This window comes from Solanum tuberosum, unplaced genomic scaffold (genome assembly GCF_000226075.1).
Source record: "Solanum tuberosum cultivar DM 1-3 516 R44 unplaced genomic scaffold, SolTub_3.0 scf00450, whole genome shotgun sequence".
Taxonomy (NCBI): domain Eukaryota; kingdom Viridiplantae; phylum Streptophyta; class Magnoliopsida; order Solanales; family Solanaceae; genus Solanum; species Solanum tuberosum.
In genome coordinates this window covers 288,547-311,490 of record NW_006239379.1, presented here as the reverse complement: position 1 = coordinate 311,490, position 22,944 = coordinate 288,547, and the positions used below count along the sequence as shown (strand labels likewise).

At 36.0% G+C, this 22,944-nt stretch overlaps 1 protein-coding gene across 2 annotated transcripts; it reads right to left on the bottom strand.

The window, feature by feature from the left end:
• Positions 1-1,344: 1,344 nt before the first annotated feature.
• Positions 1,345-15,419, bottom strand: LOC102600772 (proteasome subunit beta type-5-like). 2 transcript variants are annotated; one of them, XM_006363708.2, is made up of 8 exons: positions 15,335-15,419; positions 14,354-14,483; positions 14,115-14,244; positions 13,250-13,356; positions 2,568-2,702; positions 2,383-2,486; positions 1,838-1,938; positions 1,345-1,710 (listed from the first exon to the last, which is right to left on the bottom strand). In XM_006363708.2, the coding sequence occupies exons 2-8, from the start codon at positions 14,468-14,470 to the stop codon at positions 1,583-1,585; spliced, it is 822 nt and encodes a 273-aa protein (XP_006363770.1). In that variant the 5' UTR covers positions 14,471-14,483; positions 15,335-15,419; the 3' UTR covers positions 1,345-1,582. The 2 variants fall into 2 exon arrangements, with proteins under 2 accessions (XP_006363770.1, XP_006363771.1); XM_006363709.2 differs by lacking the exon at positions 15,335-15,419 and adding an exon at positions 15,231-15,325.
• Positions 15,420-22,944: the final 7,525 nt, after the last annotated feature.

The following is a 22,944-nucleotide window of genomic DNA, read 5'->3' as shown; positions in this document are numbered from 1 at the left end:
GCTATAGCGGTCCGAGTCCCGCTATAGCGGAATATGCGAACTTCAGAGACTCGAAAATTTATGAAAATCTCTTCTTTCACAACATACCTCCTTTCCTTAACGTTCCGAACTATCCCTTCCACATCGAATTCGACTCCGGGAGTTCTACTCGTCCATATTCGATTTTGTGAAGCCCTACGGGTTCCTTATTGTCTTGGCTACAAGAATATATTATCCAAGCCTCGGCATTACACCCCACCCATTTCCTGATGGCCCAAGACCGCACCTAACCCAAATTTTGTCGAAGGTTGGCCTAGCCTAAAAAAATTAAGTCACTACTCGAAAAGTTTTTTGGCTAAAATTCTTTCACTATTGGCCTGCTCATAATGATAGGAACGGATCGTTATAGTAAGTTATGGTAAAACTGATTTATTGTTTATTAGTATGCATATTACATAATTTACACCATTTCTAAAGTGTCCAGTAACTACATTTGTAGCCAATCAAAATTAGATTTGCACACTACATGACTCATTTCTGTGAGCGAAGCTCACAATTTTATTTTTCTTTTCCAAAATTCGCACATAAAACCTCTAATTATAAGTATGAATAAATCCAAATCATCCACCAGTGAAATTAGTAGCTTTTCTATGTCTCATTTGATGTTTTTAGTTAAAAACATAATAAAGTTAATACTACACATTTAGTGAAATATGTTAACCTCCTTGTTATATATAACAGTATTTAACTGAAACAAATTAAACTAGAGGTAATACAATATTGATTTGAAACTACTTATCTGAATATATTATCCAAATTACTCTTAGTATATATGAGCTAGAAAAATATATCTAATTCATTTCTTTTGGTTATTTGAAAATCAAGAAACATGAAACCCAAATCAACACTCATAAAACCTATCCTTACCAAACTCAGAATTTGTTCTAGTAAATGTCTTGTGTTCAATTAAATAAGCTACGAAAATGCCTGTAGCTCATTTTGTTTTGTGGAATAATGGGTGTTTTGGTAAGTGAAACTCGTCTTTAAATCAACTTAATTGGTGTTTGGCAACACTTTTGATTAAAGGGATTATATTACTTCAGTCTTAAAATGCATTGCTAGCTTAGAGTTCATTGTAAAAGGATAAGACATATGATTATAGAAACAACTATCGTCAAAATTAACTTATCACTTCTGTACTTTTCATCTCACTTGTAAGCCGCATCTAGTATTTACACTAAACTACATAATTTAACCTTACAACACCATACTCAGTATAATCTCACGAGCAAGATTTGGAAAGGATAAGATGACCTTACCCCTACCTTTGTAGGGTCGGGAATCTGTTTCCGAAAACCCTGCAAATTAGATAATTTAAACTTAGCAGTTAAAAATTGAAGTGTGCATACAACTAAAACATAATTAAGTGATGAATGTGTGAACGAAACACACAGCCTTGCATCTATTGGCTTGGTTTAAACATCGGGTGTAGGTAATTTTTTACGGTTTACAGATTGAAAGACCACAATACAGTCTGAGAAGAAAACTAAACTGTCTCTCTAACTAGTGAAGATGAGAACATATTTGATGGTTTTGATTTTCCTCAGGCCACTGACACTTCAGCCATTTCCTGCTCCACGGCTGCCACTTCAATGGGATAGTAGTGGTAGTGGAGTTCTCCAACATCGTCTCCTGATAGCTTCTTCCATCCATTTGGTCCGACATGATAAACTGAAATGATCCACGAGTTAATGACAAATACACAGAGACCACGGAACGAATATACAACAGAAAGACGGGGGAAAGCCAACTAATATTTGTATTTCCTCTTTTGTGGATGAGATTGCAAGAAACATACCACTAGCAACACCTCCACTAGCTCCATCACGGAATGTAGCATGATAAATAGCTCGTCTAGCCAACTCAGCTGCTTCTTCCACAGACAGATCATTTCGGTATCTAGAGTGAAACAGCATAGGGAGGAAAATTAGAATTAGAGATAGGAGGCAAGAGTTCAGTGGTTTCCTAAAGTCAAAAATGTGTAACAAAGCTGTCAAAGTGATCAGCACAATAAATTATGCAGTCGCTTTGAAACATCTGTAACCCCCCCCCCCCCCTCCCCCTTCCTCTCACCCTTCAGCGTATTGAGTAACCTTAGGGGCACAACACAACTCTCTCTTTGAGAAGACACTGAAGTAAAGTATGGCCAACAAGTAAATGCATCTGATCTCATGTCTTTGAACTTCAATATGCACACGCCATATACGAAAGACATGAGTATTATGATATCTGAAATCACCTTCGTCATACATATATGACGATTCTAGCTAACAATCATTCTCAAGTAGACACTAGGGGGAACCATGGAAAAGCTGATAAAGAAATGTGGAAGAGAACACACACCCATTATCCAAAACACCATAAGCATAAGGAGAACCAGATCCAACAGAGAATCTGTTTCCTTTAAGCCGTCCTCCCTCACTATCGACATAATATAGTCCTGGACCCTGCACAATCAAGTTTTTATATTAGTAAGAATACAGGAATTTGACATTCTGCAAACTGTACCAGCATTCATCTTTTACTACCTTCTCATCCCAACCAGCAATCATAGTTCCAACAGACAAACCCATTCCACGGTAAGAATATAAAATGTTTGCCAGCAGCTTTGAAGCTCCAGTAACTGAAATTCTCCTTTTGTTTGCCAGCTCATGAAGACGGCACTGAATCACAAAAAAAAACAGTGACTAACTCTTCCAAAGTACAGGAAGCCAAAATCCTTACTACCTCTTATGAAAATAAAAAAAAGAACTTCAGAACTTTCTTCTGCAAATGGGTCAGGGGTAGAGGATATATATGTTCCCCTAGGGGTGGCAAAAATATGCCCAACCCGACCCAACCCAGCTAGGTAAGAATGGGTTGGGTTATAAACAAAATAGATATGGGTCATATTGGGTTGATCCCAAATAAACCCACTAAATATTGGGTAAAAATGGGTTAAGTTGGTGTAATCCAGCGGGATAAAACTTAAAACCCAACCCAACGGGTTAAAACTCTAGAAATAAGGAGATGAGGCAGTCGGAACCCATACAATTGCAGAACGGCAGAACCCATTCTCAGAACTCGGAATCAATTCCCTGCTCCAACGATCTCTATTCTCTACTTTCTTCTAGTAAGTTTCTTATCCTTTCCTTTCTTCTTCAGTCTTCCAATGGTTTCTCTGTTATTTGGGGCTTCTCCTCAAAGTATTTTGAAAAATTTGTGAATAGAATGGTGTAAGTGATTGGTGAATAACACCCCTGTATAAGGCAGTAATGAAAGCCAGTACTATTGGACATCCATTTGTGATATGAGTAATAAGAAGGTGATTTCCTTTTGGTCTGCTGAATAATGAAAAACTTTCCCAAAAAAATTAGCAGTACCCAGTACACATGATCTTAGGCGTATTTATATGCCTAAGGACCTAAAAATACCCATATTTAAGCCAAGTTTGAAATCAATTCGTGTTTGTTTATAGTCATTTAGAGTCGTTTGATTTTATATGTACTAACCAGCATGATTAGTTGTGTAGGTGAGCTTAAATAGAGAAACGAGCATTGGAATGGACATTGGAGAACACAACAGATCTGAGTCGAAAGGAAGCAAGGAAGAAAAAGGAAGAAATGAATTTCAAGGCATAACCGTATCCTCTCCGCGTCGCGGAATTTTATCTGGCTCGTGAAATATTTTCCAGACAGAAGACTCAGTGTACTCTCCGCGTCGCAGAGAGGGGTTCTACTTTTTGTTCGCAAAAAAGCAATTTGGGACAGAACACTCCGTGGAGTGGCCGCGTCGCGAATTAGGCCTTCTTGCCATAAAGTGAATCTAAGAAACACCTCTGCGTCACGCCATAGCATGCCAGATTTGGCCGTTTCGACTTTAGTATAAATAGGTTAATATTTTATTTTATTAAAATATTCTTTTTCTGGGTTTGAAGAACGACGACTTGGAGAGCTATTTCATCATTTTTTAGGGTTCTTTCCTAAACTCTTTTACTTTCGATCTCTTTATGATAATTAAACATTGCTTGATCGAAACTATTGTTATGAGTAGCTAAATACCCTAGTTCTAGGGATGTGGCTACAGGATGATTGTAATTTGTTGAGTTTTCATTGGGTTAATATTGATTATCATATGAATCATTCTTATGTTCTTGTTTTTCGTATTTCGTGCCTGATCACTATTGAAATAAACACATTGTCCGAATTGAACTCGGGAGAGGAATAAGAGGATAGAACGTGGGGCATAAGGAGCATGATTTTCTCTTAATAATTAGGGTTAATTTGTATCTAGGATAGGGATATACCTAGAAACCATGCTTGGTCATTATACAGGAAGAAATAGTAATGCTCGGTACTTAGTCCAACCTATCCCCGCTCAACGATGTAGTTAGGTTGTCATTTATCGTAGGCGATTAGAGGTCGGGAGACCATAATCATACATTTAACCCTGTGATCATTGATTCGATAGTTGATTAACATCCATTTAAATAATATAATTGCATGAATCCTGATAAGAGCTGCAGCCCTGGACTTTTACCCAATCATTGTTTGAAACCCTTGAAATTGAATCATTTAATTTTGGTTAACTCGTAGATTATTACATAAATCACTCTTGAAACCTTGATAACACTTGTGTTTAGCTGGAAGTATTGGAACAATCAAGTGATTCTAATCGTAAGTCTCTGTGGGTACGATACCCAGCTCTTTATAAGAGCCACTTTAATACTTGAACGACCACGTACACTTGCGTGTGCGATTTGGGCGCAACAAGTTTTTTGGCGCCGCTGCCGGAGACTTTAGAATTAGGAAGTATTTGATTTTTTCTGATTTCTGAAGTTAAAAAGCAAGTGTTGACAACTTGATCTTAGCAATTCATTTTGTAGGTTGTGTTGAATTTCCAAACTGGAAGACGAACAGGGCTTGGTAGAACCTCTAGCTGAACCGGAAAGATTCGTTCACTACCGAAGAAGGCAAAGAAGACTCACTTACCCAGTCCCTCTTGTTGCTAGTGAACCAACATCTCCAGTAGCAAGAGTTGAGCAAGAGGAATCTGCAGTAATGGCTGAGATGAAAGTAAGAGACGTGGCAATCCCACGTACCACCAATGTGACTTCTTGCATTCAGAAACCTGAAGCTGGTGGAAGGTTTGAACTGAAGCAGAGAATGGTGCAACTATTGCACACTAATGGGCAGTTCACTGGTCTGTCGCACGAGGAACCAATAGTCCATATACAGAATTTCCTCGAGATCAGTGATACTTACACTCCAGCTAGAGTGAATGTGGATTATGTGAGGCTCACTTTATTCCCCTTTTCTCTGCTTGGAGAAGCAAAAAGATGGCTAAATTCTGAGCCCGCTAACTCTATTACATTCTGGGACGATCTTGCACAGAAGTTCCTTATCAGATTTTTCTCATCTGGGAAAACAGCTAAGTTAAGGAGCGACATCTTGAGTTTCAGACAGAAAGGAGGAGAGAACTTGTACCAAGCTTGGGATAGGTTTAAATTGATGTTAATGAGTTGTCCACATCATCATCAGGCTAACGAGGTGTTGGTCCATACCTTCATTGAAGGATTGGAGCCTAACACCAAAATTTTACTTGATTCAGCTGCAGGTGGTCAGGCTTTGGAGAAGACTTATGATGAGTTATTCACCTTGCTGAACAGGATATCACAGGGTAACCCCGAATGGAATGGAGGAGGAGTGAAACCTGTGATACAGAAAACTGCCGGTATGCTGGAAGTAGATGTAGTGACCAGTGTTATAAAAAGCGAGGAAAAGCGTGCTTAAAGCGCAAAGCGAGGCAGAGCGCAGCCCCTGCGCTTTTATTTCCTGAAGCGAGGCAATATTGAAAAAGTGCTCGCTTCTACCGTTGAAGCGAGAAGCGCAAGAAAAGAAAAAGCGTGAAAAGGCGCGCTTAATTTGAAAAAGCGCTAATTAGGTTTTTTTTTTTTAAAATGTAAGTTTTTTTTTCTTTTTAATAATTTCTGAAATCCTTACGCGACTTCACATACCTCTTTCGCGACTTCAAATTTTTTTTTTGGACGGCTGCGACTGCTACTATAAGTTCTCTTCTTCTCTTCTGCTCTGCGACTTTTTTTTTCTATCCTTGGTTGCTGCTGTGTTTTTTTCTATATTTTTATTACTGCCAAGGTAAGTTCTCTTCTTCTTCTTCTTCTTCTCTTCTTCTCTTCGAGGCTGCTGCGACTGATCTGCTACATTGTCTCTTCCTCATGATAGACAATGTTGCAGACAAAATAACTGGTAAAGTTTTATCTTCACCCAAAAAATGCATACCTGAGGTGGGCTGGCAATGCTTTTAACTCCAGCTTGGGTGCTTCTTCAATGGAGGGCTTGGGTGGAGGACCCAACACTCTGTTCAAAGGCTCCCAGTGATCACTTGATGTGCCTACAAGTGCTACATCAAGAAATTATACCATTTCCTGTACCTCAGCAATCCTATAGATATCATCTCCTACTAGCACTCGCTCTAATGGGTCCTTGGACGCAATATATCGAGCCTCTGCCTCAAGATCTATAACCGTTATTGCAGACAACTCTTCATATACAGTTGGGAGCTTCAATGCCTTGTACACATCGAAAACGTCCACTTTATCATGTGCCCGCATAGTGAGTTGCCTAGCTGCTACATCTATCATGGCACGCCCTGTAGCCAAGAAAGGTCTTCCCAAGATGAATGGGACCTCAGGATCTGGTTCAAAATTCAGCACTACGAAGTCTACTAGGAATATCAACGATCCCACTTGCACTAAAACATCCTCTACAACACACACTACTGAAAACCTTTTATGTGAGTTTTACTACTATTAAAAATTTCAAGAGAACTCTAGTAACTGGTCTCACAACTCAAAACCCCTTTTCTGGATTGAGAATTAATTGAAGATAAACAAAAAAATTTTACTTTTTTCAGAAATTGATGGAAAATACAGATCAAGTCAAAGAGTTGATCGAAGCCAATTCTACAAGCAAGAAGAGCTTAAGGTATGGGATCAATTTTGGAAGTTAACACTTGACCTTAATCCAGGTTATTTGGCTGATACTTCAAATTTAAAGCGTCACCTAGCTAAGCGTCATATTAATGTGTCAGAATCAGGTCGTTATCCAGTTGTGAATAATGAATTGTTTCGTGAATTGATTGCGAAAGCTATAGCAAGGCATCACTTACCTTTTGCATTCGTGGAATAGGAAGGTACAAGGGAGATACTTAGTTTCTTGAATCATACTATCAAAACTATTTCAAGAAATACTTCAAAGGTTGATGTTTTGAAATTATATCAAAAGCAAAAAGAAAAAGTTTATTAAGAAATTGCAGAAATTCCTAGTAGAGTATGCTTAACTACTGATTTGTGGATATCAATTACCTTAAATGGTTATTTCTGTTTGACGGCTCATTTTGTTGATTTGAATTGGATTTTGAAAAAGAGGGTTTTGATATTCTGCCATGTGCCTCCTCCACATATCAGTCAAGTTTTGGAACCGATATTGATAAACTTTTTGAAGGAATTGGGAATCGAGAAGAAAATATTCTCGATAACATTAAGTAATGCAAGTTACAATGAGAAAATTGTGGATAATTTGAAAGAGCACTTGAACTTGATGTATTCTTTGGTATGTAATGGGGACTTTGTCCATATTTGTTGTACAAATCACATTCTAAATCTGATTGTGAAAGCAGGTCTAAAGTCAATAGAGGCATCAATCTTTAACACAAGAGAGCATTAAATATGTGAAAGGTTCTGAGTCTAGTGTCACGGACTTAGACTTCAACTAAGTACACCGTGCGGCACTAGACAACTTGCTCACGAATCTTTCACGATTTTGCAAGTTCAAGTAAGCTTTTTTCAAACTAGACCGCTAAGGGAATGAAGAAAGACACAAGAGAATTACTTAAGAAGGTTTTTGTATTGCTCAAGACTTGGAAGATTTGCTTGATTCTTGCTTGATGAATTTACAAATGGTTTCCCCTCTATTTATACTACTAACTTAGGGGTTAATATGTAAATAATAATTGTGAAGCAAGTCCCTATATATTTACAAATAAGTCCTCCTTCTAGAATTCTCTATATAACTAGAATATTTCAAGGACCTTCCATGCAAATCCATGGAATTCTAGGATCTACCATGGGAAATCCCTACATTTCTCTAGAATCTTCCAGCAAGGACTAGTTTTCTTTTCTATGTAAGCTTCCACATAGACAACTTTATGCCATGTGGCACTTACGCGGTGCTTATGTAGCGTGATAATGTGGCGGATCGTCACACTCTCCCCCACCTGATATTGCGACGACCACAGCGCATTATTGTTGCATAAACTCTCAGATCTTATATTTGAATAGCCATAAGTCCTCATTTCATTCCCATGTAGCTTCTTCCGATGATTTACCCTTCCAATAGACATGTAACACGACAACGACTTCTTATCTCTATCTCCCTCAAAACTTGTAGTGGTTTTCAAGAACATCGTCCCTTCCTTTTTTAACCCCTTTACAAGTTGTATAGCCAAAAGTTGTGCTTGCCCTTGTGTCTTTGGTACGGGGCACCATACGTGATCCTTCTCGCTCCATGACCAAGAGTCGTTGGAGATAGGGATCGATCATTGTGTGACATTTCTGGAAGAATTCTTGCCCAAGAATTATGTCAAAGATGTCTAAAGGAACGACAATAAAGTTGGTTTTACCTTGCCACTTGCCTAACGTAATGCTTACTCCATGAGCGACTACGCACACGAGAGTCAGTGGTGTGTTGAGTGTTGACCGTCTTGAGGTGGGTGTTACTTGGACTATAACTCAACCCCAACTTTGTTGTTGTGGTCTTGGACATGACGTTGGCCTCCGCACCTATGTCGACCATAGCACGAGTTGGTCGTCCATTGATCTTAATGTCTACATATTGTATGTTGTATTCTTTCAACTTCTTTGATTGCTTTGTGAGAGCTTTGCATAGTCCAATCATGCCAAACTACGTCGTGCCCGAACCTTGCCCTCATTCTTGTGCATCTCTCTCCTACCATTCCCGTAATATGGCACCAAGGTTCTTCAGTTTAGGGCATCTTGCATAGCCATGTGGGACACCACATATGTAGCAATTGTTTCCTTCCTCTCAGCATCGCTTTGACATCCAAACTTCTTGCCATCAGACTTAGAGGTGTCATGATTCTTGGGATGTGGCTACTGTTCCTTTCTTTTGTTTGACTACCTCTCATCTCCTCTCCTCTACCTTTGTCATGCCTAAAGTTTGTCAAAGCTTTGCCTGTGTGATGGTTTCATCAATAGTCCTAACATGTCCACGTTTCAACTGCGTCTTGGCCCATCCATGAGTGGAACAACATATCTTTATTCATGAGGTTGGGAATTCGGAGCATGAGGGTGGTGAGTTGCTTCACTTATGCTCGTATGTTTCCTATTTGCTTCAATTCTCTAAATCAGCGATTTACCTCATAGATGACGTTGTTGGGAAAGAAGGCCTTCTTGAAGTCGACTTGAAATTGCTCCCATGTGTTGATGGTGCAAAGCCCATTCCCTATTTCTGACTCCTTTTGCTTCCATCATAGCATGGCCATTTCCGAGAGGTATAATACGACAGTGTTGATCTTGTTCTTGTCGCTCTTCACTTTGTTACACTTGAGTTATTCTCCAAGTGCCAAAGGAAATTCTCCACCTTTTGCGCGTCACGAGCGCCTTTGAACATCGATGGCTTGGGAGCCTCAATCTTGGCCTCCCTATGATCCTGTCTCCTTTGCACGTCACAGATCCTGAAGCTTCAATTTCTCGAGCGCTTCCAAGTTCCATCTCGGCCTTCCTGGTTTCAATTGTGCTTAATGCATCCATGAGCCAACACTCCAAGGAAGTGATGATTCCTTCCTCTCATATTTTGCATCCTTACACCCCTCCAACTCCTTACAGATACTGTCATTCTCGTCTATGATCCTAGTGTGACGACCCAACTTCACCCTAGAGGGTCGTCATAACGCCATTCTAACTTTATAGATTGTATCAAGAATCTTCGATTGAAGTTGACTGCGAAAGTGCATTAAGACGTGCCTACGAGATGGAACTACACTTTTCTTATGCTTGAAAGTGCTATTCCATATCGTTGACCTTTTTTGACTTCAAGTTACTTGATGCAGATTTTGAATGTTGTCCTTCAGAAATGGATTGGAATAAGGCAGAAACAATAGCCAATTCCTAAAGCCTTTTGATGAAATCACTACTCTATTTTCGGGAAATCAATATCCGATGGCCAACTTGTTTTCTCATTAAGTTTGGAAAATTGACTTGTTGATAATGGAGAGAAAAATAGTCAACATTCTGATATTAAAGAAATGGTGGAGGAAATGGAAAAGAAATTTACAAAGTATTGGCAAGAGTATACTCCCATTTTGTCTTTGGCAGTCGTTCTTGACCCTCGATACAAGTGGAAATTCGTGAAATTTTTCTTTTCAAAACTTGACTCTTTGACTTGTAATGAAAAGGTGAAGGCTGTTGAAGATAATTTGCACCAATTGTTTGAGTACATGAAATCTCCAGCATCTAGTAGTGCATTGGTGGGAAGTGCTGTTGATGAATGTGATACTAAGATGAGAGATGAATGGATAAATTTCAATTGTTTGCAAGCCAGACATAATCTAATTCGGAAAAAACACAATTACAACTATATTTGGAAGAGCAAGAGCATGTACTTGACCGCAAGGGAAATGCAATCTAGATGTACTCAAATTTTGAAAAGTTAACATGAATAGATATCCTGAGCTATCACTGATGGCAAAAAATGTTTTAAGTATACCTATTAGTACTGTTGTGTCTGAATCAACGGTCAGCATTGGAGGACGAGTAATTGGAAGCTATCGAAGTTCAATCTTACCGGAAAATGCAGAAGCCAAGTTGTGTGCTCAAGATTGGCTCTATGGACATGGAGGTATAATTTACTCATGTTGATATGTATTATGACATTTTTTTTCTTTACTCTTTCTATGTAGTTATCAATTCTGTTTTGTCTATTTATAGCGGCTGATGATTCTGATTAAGATGATATTGCAATTGATGTGGAGAGTTAACTGCTAGGTTTTGAATGCTAATCATCGTTATTGCAATCGTTAGTAACTTAGTATATCCTCCTAGATTTGATTTACTGTCTAGAGTAGGCTATGAACAATGTAGATTCTAGGAAATGCACCTTTGCACTTGACTAAAAGATTGACATATTTCCATATAACAAACAACACAGAAGCTGTCAATTGTCAAGTTGCATTCCTTGTGTTTCTCTATTTTATTGGAAGGGTGGTGTTCAGAGGGGATGTAACTGAAATTTTGACTACTAGAGTTCCAGGTTTCCAGTTGCATGGGGGTCTGCCTCTCTATTCATGATAAGGACAGATTGATCTTCGGTTGTTTGCTTCAAACTTTGTTAGTACAATCTGGTGTAACTAGGAGATCATTCCTTGAAGAATCTAACACGGTCTAGAGCAATCAGTCACTTAACTTTACAAAGATATTGAATTAAGACAAGTTCTTTCTAGCTTTGAAAGGTGTATTATGACGAATTCATTTTTATCTTGATTGTACTATAAGATAAAAAGGTCAAAACAAAAACAACAAATCCAATTTAATCTCACAAGGTGGGATTTGGGGAGGGTAGAATGTATGTAGACCTTACCCCTACCTTATGGAGATGAGTTATGTGCCAGCCGAGAAGCGACCTCAGGTCGGTACCGTGGCAGGGTACTATTCTACCACTGGTGCTTGATTATACAAAGGTCAAAGCATCAAAAGAATTTATGTAGCCACTGACTCACTGCTCATAACATGTTTGCACAGCTAGTGTGCAACTTCAGTTCATGCAGTTCTTCCATAAATACAGCAGCATACAGTAGCTCTAGTTTAGTACCTAATGCAGGTGATCAGAGTAGCTCTTTCAACTCAAAGTTTTCTCCAACTAACTTGAGCTCAGTACACTCGATAAAAACTTGATACCACCTACAGTGCATCCATTCTTGATGTCTCATAATTAGGCCATTTGTTGAGTTAAATTGATCACTTGTTGACATAATTTGCAATATGATAAACTCTGTGTTTTCAGGATCTTGCAAATGTTGGAGCCACCAAGAAGTCAACTTCTGTGTTTTGGTATTGACAGCCTATTAAGGGGGAACTTGGGCAGGAAAATCAAGAGAAACTGAAAGAAAATTATGATCAAGTTGTACCCGAAAGCTGATATATTTAGGCTAGAATACTTCATTTGATTTTGTGTTGGGAGAGCTTCTTTTTTTGTGGGATCGAATTTTTTATTATCATAAACTAGTTTCAGAGCTTAAGCAGTATTGCTTAGTTTTTTTTTTGTCTGTGTGTAGTCTATTTTTCTCATACAATATGTTTATATTGTTTGTAATGACTTTGTTTTGTATTCCAGCTGGCTCTTTGTTCATAATTAATCCTTGGTATTTCCATTTTTGTATTTAAATTTTAGTCATCATTTTCCTTTAAATTAAAGGAGGAAGTTGGGTGAATCTGTTGGGAAAGATTGTTGCTTTCTCTGGAAGTGAATATGTTGAAAATTAAAGGAGGAAGTTGGGTCAAGTTGGGCGGGTTGGGTTATGACCCGTTACTTGACCTGTTTTGACCCAACCCCTTTGGGACCCAAGTAAATTTGGGTTGGGTTGGGTCTTGACCCATTTTAACCCATCCAATTGCCACCCCTACGTTCCCCCCAATCCCCTACCCTTTTTTTATTTTCTAAATAAGCACAATTAGACTTTAAAGTCAGGAGACCTTAATCTGCAGAGTGAAAGATGGCCAACAGAAGGAGGCTTAGTCTTGAAGAAACTAACCAGAAAGAGACTTTCAAAGAACCAGTTCTCTAACAGGCAGGGAGTAAAAAATTTCCAATCATCGTTTCCTGACCAAACCTAACACCACTTAAATTTAGGCATTTCTTTCTTTTTACCTCTTCAATGTAATCATATTTTCATTCTTACTATTAGCTTATACTCTACCTTTTTCCTTTCTCTTTTTTACTATTGAGTGAAGGGAGAACATAGCCATCCTAGATAAATATGTGCAGTCAGAAGCATTAAAATTCTCTAGAATACAGGGTCTCTGACTCTCTGTAATGTACAGAGGTCCAGAATTGATCTATATCAAGTACTCCCCTGGCAAAAATGGGTAAATACAGCAACTTGGAAAAGGAAGCATAAGTATTTTATAACCAAATACCTTGATTCCCAGGTTTCTATGCCAGAATTGGCAGTCAGCAGCCCCACCAGCCATTGTGCCAAGCATATATGGATTAATTTCAATGATTTTCTTCACAGATTGAGATGCTGCAAAATATTACAAGGAAAGGAAGATATTTCTTAAAAGGTCAGGCCAAATCAAAAGAACTGCAATAGATCAAGAAATAACACTTAAAAGAGTATTTGTATCGTCCAAACAAAGTAGAAGTGTATTTTACCTAAATTTGGAATTCACATTCCTCTAGTGAAGAACTTGACAGTCAAATATGACACACCCAAAACTAAAACATATCCAAGTCTCGTATAGCATAACTCCATAACACAACCTATAAAAGTTGAAGTTAATTAAAGTTTTGTTTCAGGTACCCAATAAATCAGACTTTTCTTTTCTGATCAATAAGAAATCAGATTATGTCTCTATTTATCCAAACACCTTGCTGCTTAAGACACTAATTCCAAGTTCTAGTCATTGTACCAATAACTATAGTGACATTGACAACAGAACCATACTCTTAAAAAGGTATAGCATATGACATAGAGATAAACTTGAATAAGCCACAGAAGAAATTTTGTAGAACGTGGAAATTTTTAAAACCAATAACATTTTATGCTCAAACCGGGTAAATATAACTTCACTTGCACCCAAAAAGAAAAAAACTCAATCATGAAAATAATGAGGTCTTGCATGTCTCGTATCAAGTCATTTGGCAGGGGCACAGGGTAGGCAGCAAGGTCACAACAGCCATTGACAAATGGATGCTCATAACAGTAGAAGAGTTGATAAGTAATTAAAGAATTTCTTCACATTGTTTAACATAAAGACAATAATGAGCAAAGGGGTTTACATATATATCCTCCCATGCTAGCCCGAGAATCAGCAGCAACCATGACACCTCCTTTAAAAATGAAAGCAAGGGTTGTGGTTCCCTTCGCAGGCTTCACCATTTGGATTGCTTCTTTTTGAAAACCATCAAACTAAAAGAACATACAGGATAAAAAGTAAACATAGTTAGAGAATTAGGACTTCATAGATCCCCAATTAATTTAATATAATCGGACACAACAGCAAAATAGTCAGACTCACATTAGCAGTATTAGGAAGATGGAATGATGGAGAATTCGAAATTCCATCAAACAGCTCAGAAGACTCCCCTCGAAGTGGGGCACTTGGTTCAAGTCCGCTAAAATCGATCTTCATCATTTACAACCTTGGGCTACAATAATTGATAAATCAAATACATTTCACTCTGTAATACTTAACAATCGTGGTAGACAAAAAAATTGATTGATTATTAAGAGAGAACCTAACTATCAAAGCTTTCTAACGTACTAAATTTAACTCAAGACATTCCATATAGCCTCAGTTGGATTAAAGCGAGCAATTGATATCAAATGCTGATAGTTCATAGTTAGAAACCAAAAATGGTTACTGATAATAGGAAGGTTTGGGATATAAGGATCAGATGTTAATGAAGTGGCTTAATGGTCGATAAAGTGGGTTGAGAACATGAGGTACGGGGTTCAAATTCGAGCGGAGGCCAAAACTACTAGGTGATTTCGGTGCATACGAGTTGTCCCAGACAGCACGGTTATCAACAAAAATAAGGGTTAAAAATTTTAACAAGGACAAACCTAAAGATTATTTATTCCTATCAGGTTATTAAAATTTATCACTTCCATAGCTCAAAAAGCATCATAAAAAATTTCCCTCTTTCATGACATTATACTTCTTTTATCTGTGCTTCTGAGAATAGTTCTCAAAACATTGCTTACTAACACCCTAAGGCAACTTACTACACCATCAAAAATTTCAGCATCATTATAACATGGCAAGCAAAGCAACAAGGGCGGCTAGTGCCTTTAGGCCCAAAAAATAAGGCTCAAATTTACAAATCTTCCAAAGAACCAAAAAAAAAACCCAAATTCAGTTCGAAAAAGGAAGCTCAAATACGAAAACATACCCAAAATGCACCCAAAAAAAGAAATAAATTCGAGCAAGAAGCAAGGCAAGATTAAACGAAGAACCAAAAGCACTGAACAGCCAAAAGATGAAGGAGATACATACATAAAAGAGACGACCAGATCTGATGAAGGCGATGTAAAATGTTACTCCCTCTATTTCATGAAATTTCAATACTTTTTTTCATTAGTCAAAATAATTAAATTCTTTAAAGCTGTAATTGATATTTGAATTTACTTTTTTATATTTACCTTTTCTTTTGATGAAGGTTTTTTTTTTGTAGTAGATAAATTATAGTATTTATAATGTTATATTTATAATTTCACAAAGATCAATAATAAAAAATATGATTTAAATTATATTTAATAGACGTGCATTACTTCACAAATTCAGTTAATATGAAATGTATAAAGTATTAATGGTGAGAAGCACCGTATTATCCAATAGCACACTTGGAAGAAACAAAATACCCTAAGTAGAATACAAAATGGAAAAACTATATAGTAAGACAAATATATGCTATGCATTTATTATATATATAACTATAGTTTGATAAAATTATAATTCGCAAATATAATATCTATTTAATAGCTATTTTCCAATTTAAAAGTGTATCTTCCCATTAGTGTATTTCTAGGCTTAATTTCACGCATTGTATATTTAGGGAAAACCACACTAATTGAACATAAATACAAACTAATTACCATCTCATAGCCAACCCTTAAGTAATTCCCTAAGAGGTCGTTTGGTAGTGTAAAATGCTTGTATTAGTAATATTTGCATTAATAATGCTTGTATCAGTAATGTTTGCATTAATTATAGATATATTATGTATATGCAGTGTTTGATTTGGTGCATTAAAAATAGCATGCATTGCATAAAAAGTTTTATTTACAAAGATACCTTTCACAACTATGGTAAAAAAAAATATAAAAAATATTTTAAGGGCCAATTGTGTCTTTAACCATGCTAATGCATGGATTAAAATCGTTGCATTACTAATACCTAGAAATTCATGATATTATTAGTAATACACAATAGAGTGTATAACGAATGCAAGCATTAGTTTAGCATAAGTTCGAAAAATGTACCAAACAAGGTATTAGTAATATACAAAGCTAATGCATGCAATATTTTTCCTAATACAGTTGACCAAACGACCCCTAAATGTCCATGCAGCCAGTGTGCCCCCTTCCTAGCCTAGTCTCAGATGACCTTTAGTTTGTTTGATACCATCACACTATCATTCAATTATTTGTGCAATTCTTCTTAAATTTCTATTATGGTATCACTGAATATTTTAGAAGTCCATCATTAAGGATACATGATTGACTTGGTAAAACAGTGGTTGTTCCTCAATTATACCATCTAAATATCATGATAACATATTAATATACTGTGGTAGTGTCATTCATGTACCATTGAATGACTTAGGAAAATCATTATGATACTGTCACAATATATATATACTATGATGGTATCATTCAGTTTGTGCAATTTTCCCTGAATGTCTAGTTGTTCCTCAATGATACCATAACAGTATGTCATATATTGTTACTGTATCATTGAGGATTTAGAAGTTCCACATTATGGATTGGGGATTGACTTTATGAAATAGTGGTTATTCCTCAATTATACTATTTCAATATCATGATAATATATTGTGGTAGTATCATTCATGTACCATCAAATGACTTAGGAAAACCTTTATGATATCATCACAATAATATATATATATAAAGTTGAATATAGAATATGTGATATGACACCTCTCTAAGGCTACCATTTGCATTTTTTTCTTATCATTTCTCCCCATAAAATATGTAAATAAATGACTTAAAAAAGACCATACAATATAATTGTTTAGCTCCAGCCCACATGTCACCTATTTAATTCAGATAATATTAAATTGTTAAATGTATACACTAAAGCCCGACCCATATACATGACTATAATGACCCAATTGAATATGTTATGAGTCGTTTTTTTTTGTCCAGACATATTCTTCTGTATTCCTGCTAAGCTTCTCCATTTCAAGTTCCTGAGGTATGTTTTTTGTAAAATTCGTTCCTTCATCTTCCTCATAATTGTAATTGTAATGTCTTAAATTGTGTATTAATCTCTAATAATTGCTCTATTAATTTATTGGCCCCTCTTTCATATCACAATTCTTGTAGTATATATAGATTGGTAGTGAATCATTTTCATATTCAAATTTACGTTTTCTATATACCTTTTAATTAAGTTCTTACAATGACGAATTCTTTTCTTTCAGAATTGATTTCTGATCTAGATGATTTCACGATAAGAGTTAGACTTTGTACAATGTGGGATGCCATTAAATCTAAGAAAAATGGCGAGCTGATCAGAATGGATATGATATTTATCGATGAAAAGGTACTTATTATATTGATTCTTATTTTCCAAATGCATATTATTTTTGAAAGTTTCAATTTTCAAATTACTTAATGTTTTCTTCTATCAAGGCAATTTGATGCATGGTATAATTAGGAAAAATCAAGTTAACAGGTTCAAAGACAAGTTAAGTGAAGGTTATAGATTTATCATCAAGAGCTTCAAAATTGTTGAAAACATTGAGGGATATTGACATGTTTAAAACTCATTGAAAATTATTTTATTAGCCTCAACTGCGCTCAAGAATTTGTTTAAAGATGTTGTTGAAAATCCTATAAACGATTTTTAATTTATTAATCTAGATATGATTGACTCAAGGGTGAACAACACTATCTTATCAGTGTTAAAAATAACGTGAATAATTTTTTCCTAAAGTATTTAAACATCCACATTATTTTTAAGTGAACTTCTTCTTCATTAGTCGTAGATGTGATTGGTTGTTTATATGGAATCGGTGATATGGAGAACACTGATTCGAAATGGAAAAATAAGGACATCCACATTCTTACTGATTAATAAGTCACTCATCTCATTTTAAGTTGATTTAGTTTGTTATCTTCTTACAAGAGAATTGTTTGATTACTGAATTATTTTTTTCTGCATAGTTCGACTAAATAATAAATTACCTCATGGGAAGAGCTTGGGGAAAAGTTTTCTCCATATTTGTATAACAAGAATGCAGACTCGAACATATTGATAATGACTTCAATAACTGTGAAAGAGTTTCGTGATAACCGTTTTTGATTGGTATAATACATAAACATGGCTCTTAACTTGGTGTCAATTGGCAACTATGACCTTTAACTTTGGGTGTGCACAAGTAGTTATTATGAATTTAGTTGCTAACGTTTTGAAGAAATGTCATAGTTACATTTCAAATGCATCCATTGATAATATGTGAAGTTAGCTTCTCCACCACCTATGCAAGAAAAATATATGTAAATCTTGATATAGATTACACAAGATCTTTGATTCAAAAGTTTTCCACCATGTCCACAAAAGTTCAAATTATAAAAAGCTCTAATCTTAACAACCTTTCTATTCAGGAACAAATATTTTTAACCATATATATGGACATTAAGGAGTTGTTGGAGGCTGAAATACAAGTTCTTTTCTTATTTTGCTTCTTGTGCTTGTGATTTTCCATTTCAACAGGGTTACACTATATAATAGTATTTATTTTGAAATTGTAGGAATACAATGTTATTGGGAAGAGCAAAATTATAGAAATAGATAACTATTTTGGTTAATACTATATTTCATGTAATGCGTGTTCGAAGAAGATGAACCTACAAATAGTATCTATCAATGCCATAATTGTAATAAAGATTGCAGGTTTCCTTTGGTGAAGTAAGGATTCGTGAAGGACTGTGAATTTGATTTGAATGTTGTGAATTAGTTAACTTATTGTTTAAACATAGGTACAAAATACACATAAAAATGAAAGATAGGACTAGAGACTAAAGTTTTACCATATTTAATGATGTGATTGAGAAACTCATTGATACATCAACTCACAAGTTGTTCAACAAGCTGACCTCGGCTAACACTTATGTGCATGTCCAAGTCCAATCCCTTTGTTGGAAAGAATTTATTTTTAAACTAAAATTATATAAGTATAATTTGAAAGGACTTGAGAATTTTACAATATCACATCTTTGGATTCCAGATGGTAATTTGGAAGTACAATACAAACTAAGGAAAGAAGATAACGTATTGCAACATAGATTTTGAGTTTGTAATTCACAATTACTCTTACGTTGTAATTTTTTATTGTTGTTTTTACAGGGGAAAAACTTATTTGAGAATAAAACTGAGCCAAAAGATCATGGAACCAGTTAGTTGAGGGTGCTACTTGGGAGGCCGAGGTTGATATGATGTCTCGATATCCTCATCTCTTTCCTTCTACCTCTACTCTAGCTTGAGGTAATGAGTTCCTATGGTTTACTCTTTGGTGTCATGTGTCTAAAATGTTTCCATGATTTCCTTACTATGCATGATTTATGAAAAGGCTTAAGTTTTAAGAAAATAAGTCAACTTGATTGATTTCTACATGTTTATGTGCATTTGAGTATGAGTTGCATATAGACTTCATGATATGATGATTGAACATGCTTTTAGCTTGAAGATGGTGTTTCCCTCCTCGGATATGTATATTTTTATAAATTGCATGCATGCATGATGGGCTACTAGGTCTAGTTCCTATATTTCTTATGATATCTTGAATCTCATTCGAGGATGAATGATCCCAAAGGGGAGATAATATAACATCTTGGATTCTAGAAAGGGCAAAATAGGAGTTTTCAGAAGTTCATGGTGCCATCCGACGGAGGCCAACCACGGACCATGGAGTGAATCACGGACCGTAGGTCTGGTCCGTGGATTTGCCACCCAAATAGGCTTAGAGGACCACGAACCACGGCCTGGACGAACGGACCATCGTTGGGTCCATGGTCCATGGATTGAGGCTCGTAGATCATGGCCTCAAAATCCAATCTCTGATGGAGACGACGAGCGTGCAGGACGGACCATCGGTCAAATCATGGATTGTCGGTCAAGGCCCGTAGGTCGAAGGTCGGTAGTTATTTTTAGGGGCGGCTGAGTCTTTTCCTAATTATTTTATCCTAATACTATATCGTTTTACCCTTCACTAAGATCCCTGTATAAGTGTTTTAATCCCCAAATTTCCCTAATGGAAAATATTCTCTCAAATTTCTAAAAGAAGAACAAGTCTCCTCTCCAAAATATTTCTCTCTAGAAAGCTTGAAGAAAAAAATGGATTCAACCTAGCCACCTAGAGTTTCAAGTAGAGTCTTCATTCGTCCATTGAAGATAAGTAATTGGCCTTGAGGTATGATAGTTTTCATCCATGAATTCCTTCCATTCATGGAGTTCCCAAATTCTCATATTTTCAAAGTTAGAATTCCCAATTGAGTTAGAATTTTCTTCTATGTTGTGGGTTCTCTTGTTTATTAATTTAACTGATGGAATTATGATCACTTATGCATGAATTGATGAAAATATATGGTTTTATGATGATTCCCCATGAACCCATTTAATTCCCATATTTTCCAAATTATGATGATGTGGTGTGGGTTTCGATTATGAAAGAAGATTATATGAAATAAAGTATGAAATGATAGAACTACATGAATTTATGATGAATTTCTATGAACCCATGTTTTCTAGATATTGATGCATGAAAGGGGGTTTTGAACTATGAAGGGTGAATTATGGAATTATGCATGTTCTCATGAAATTATGTTAATGTTTTAAGGATGCTTTGAGAGTGAAGTATCAATGATGTTGCTAATGTTGTGTTGATTGAAAGGATTTCTCATATACACATGTAAGCATGAATTGTGAAAGGTTTTCTCACATGATAAGGGTTCTTAGGATTGAAAGACTTTCTCACCTAAAATGAACCAATGTTAAGGAGTTATTCTAATGATCTATAAGGCAAGAGGCAATTACACATGCTCTCTAAGTAAAAGACAAGAGGCGATTACCCATGTCACATGACATAAGGACAAGAGGCGATTACCCATGTCACATGATATAAGGTCAAGAGGCGATTACCCATATTCCTTCATGAGCTAAGATGAGTAGGATTAAGAACTATTACGTGGAAGTTAAGTTTAGAACCGAGTGGACAAGTGGTGATTACCCGTGTCCCATAACTATGTACCAATATAGGATTGTCTAGATATACATTAGCTAGTGGATCCACAATAGCTAGAACTTTATGGTCCTTACCATGGCAAGTAGGATAACTCTTTTCGGTGTAAGAGACACCAGATTTCATGTTGCTAGCTCACATGGTCTTATATGTCGGTTAAGGCTACTTTCCACCAACAAGTAAAGATATGATGAACCAAGGTTACTTCAAGAAGTATCGTAAGTATGTTTTAAGATGATGTTCATTTGCATTGATCATGTTTCATGACTCATGTTTTCTAACTCCCTTATCTCATGTTTTAGCTTGATCATTGTATGCTTATGAGAAAGTCTTATTTTAGCATGATTTAAAATGATTTTATGCATAGCTATCATACTTGATACATGATTGTACTAACGCATACTCTTCCTATATTTCCAAAAAATGTAGGGTCCGACAGTCAAGGTTCTCAGTTTCGTGGCTAAAGGTTGATTCGAGAGATTTCGAGCTTTGGTAAGTCCTCATGCTTCGAGGACGGATTTTCATTATTTCAGTTTTCTTTCTCACTTTCACTTTTGTACATGATGTATGGGCTAGGCCTAATTTCATTCTTATGTACTAGATGCCAATGAGACAAGTGTTTAGACTTCCGTCATACTTTTATAAAACATTTGAAACTTGAAATGTTGTCCTTTATCTCTTTGTTATATTTCTTATGTTATGAGTGCTAAGTGGCTTGTATGGGGCCTCTTGGGGTCATATGCGCCATGTTACGCCTAGGGGTACCTTGGGTCATGACAGTGGTGTTGTGGTCTCTCCGATTTTGCTAGTGGTTGTGTGATGATGGTGGACTGGTGGCTCCGACGGTGAGCATATGGTTGTTGTGGTTTTTTGTTGTTCTTCGTTGGAACAGTAACGAGACAACAACTATGGATTCTTGTGATCTTTTGTTGGTAGGAACCAAAGGTAGAAGAGAAATGGGGCTGTGGGTGGCGACTAGAAATTTTTGAGAAGACAAAAATTAGGGTTTCTATCTATTTGGAAATTGTTTCTTTCAATGTAAAAATATTATCCAGCACCACTAACTTAATGACCAAGAAATTCTTTAAATAGAAAAATGAAAACCATCTTAGTACAATACTGCTATCTTAAAACCATGGGCTGAAACCACCGGTTAATAAAATATTTCTGTATGTAATCTTATCCGTATTTAAATATATTTCTAGACTCCGCTAAAAATACAAAAATATATATTAATAAAAATAACAAATAAAATGAATTTTAACAAATGTAACGAATAAAATGAATGACATGTAAAAAATGCAATTTAACATAAAATAATAATTTAATCAAAGACACGATATTCACAACATATTCAATTGATTGTGACAAAAATAATGTAATTAAAATTAATTGAAAAAAATCCTGAAATTCTGAGAAATAAGGATAAATATCGACAAACTTATTTAAAATTATAAGAAATATTATTTGAACTATTGAATAAATGAAACTTAAAAGTTACGAATTTTGAAAATGTTAGGCCCAAATTGGGTGTCAACACCTACATTAGTGAAACAATGTAGGCACAAGTATGCATTAGTACATGAAATGTACTAACTATGATAGCAATGCATATGAGTTA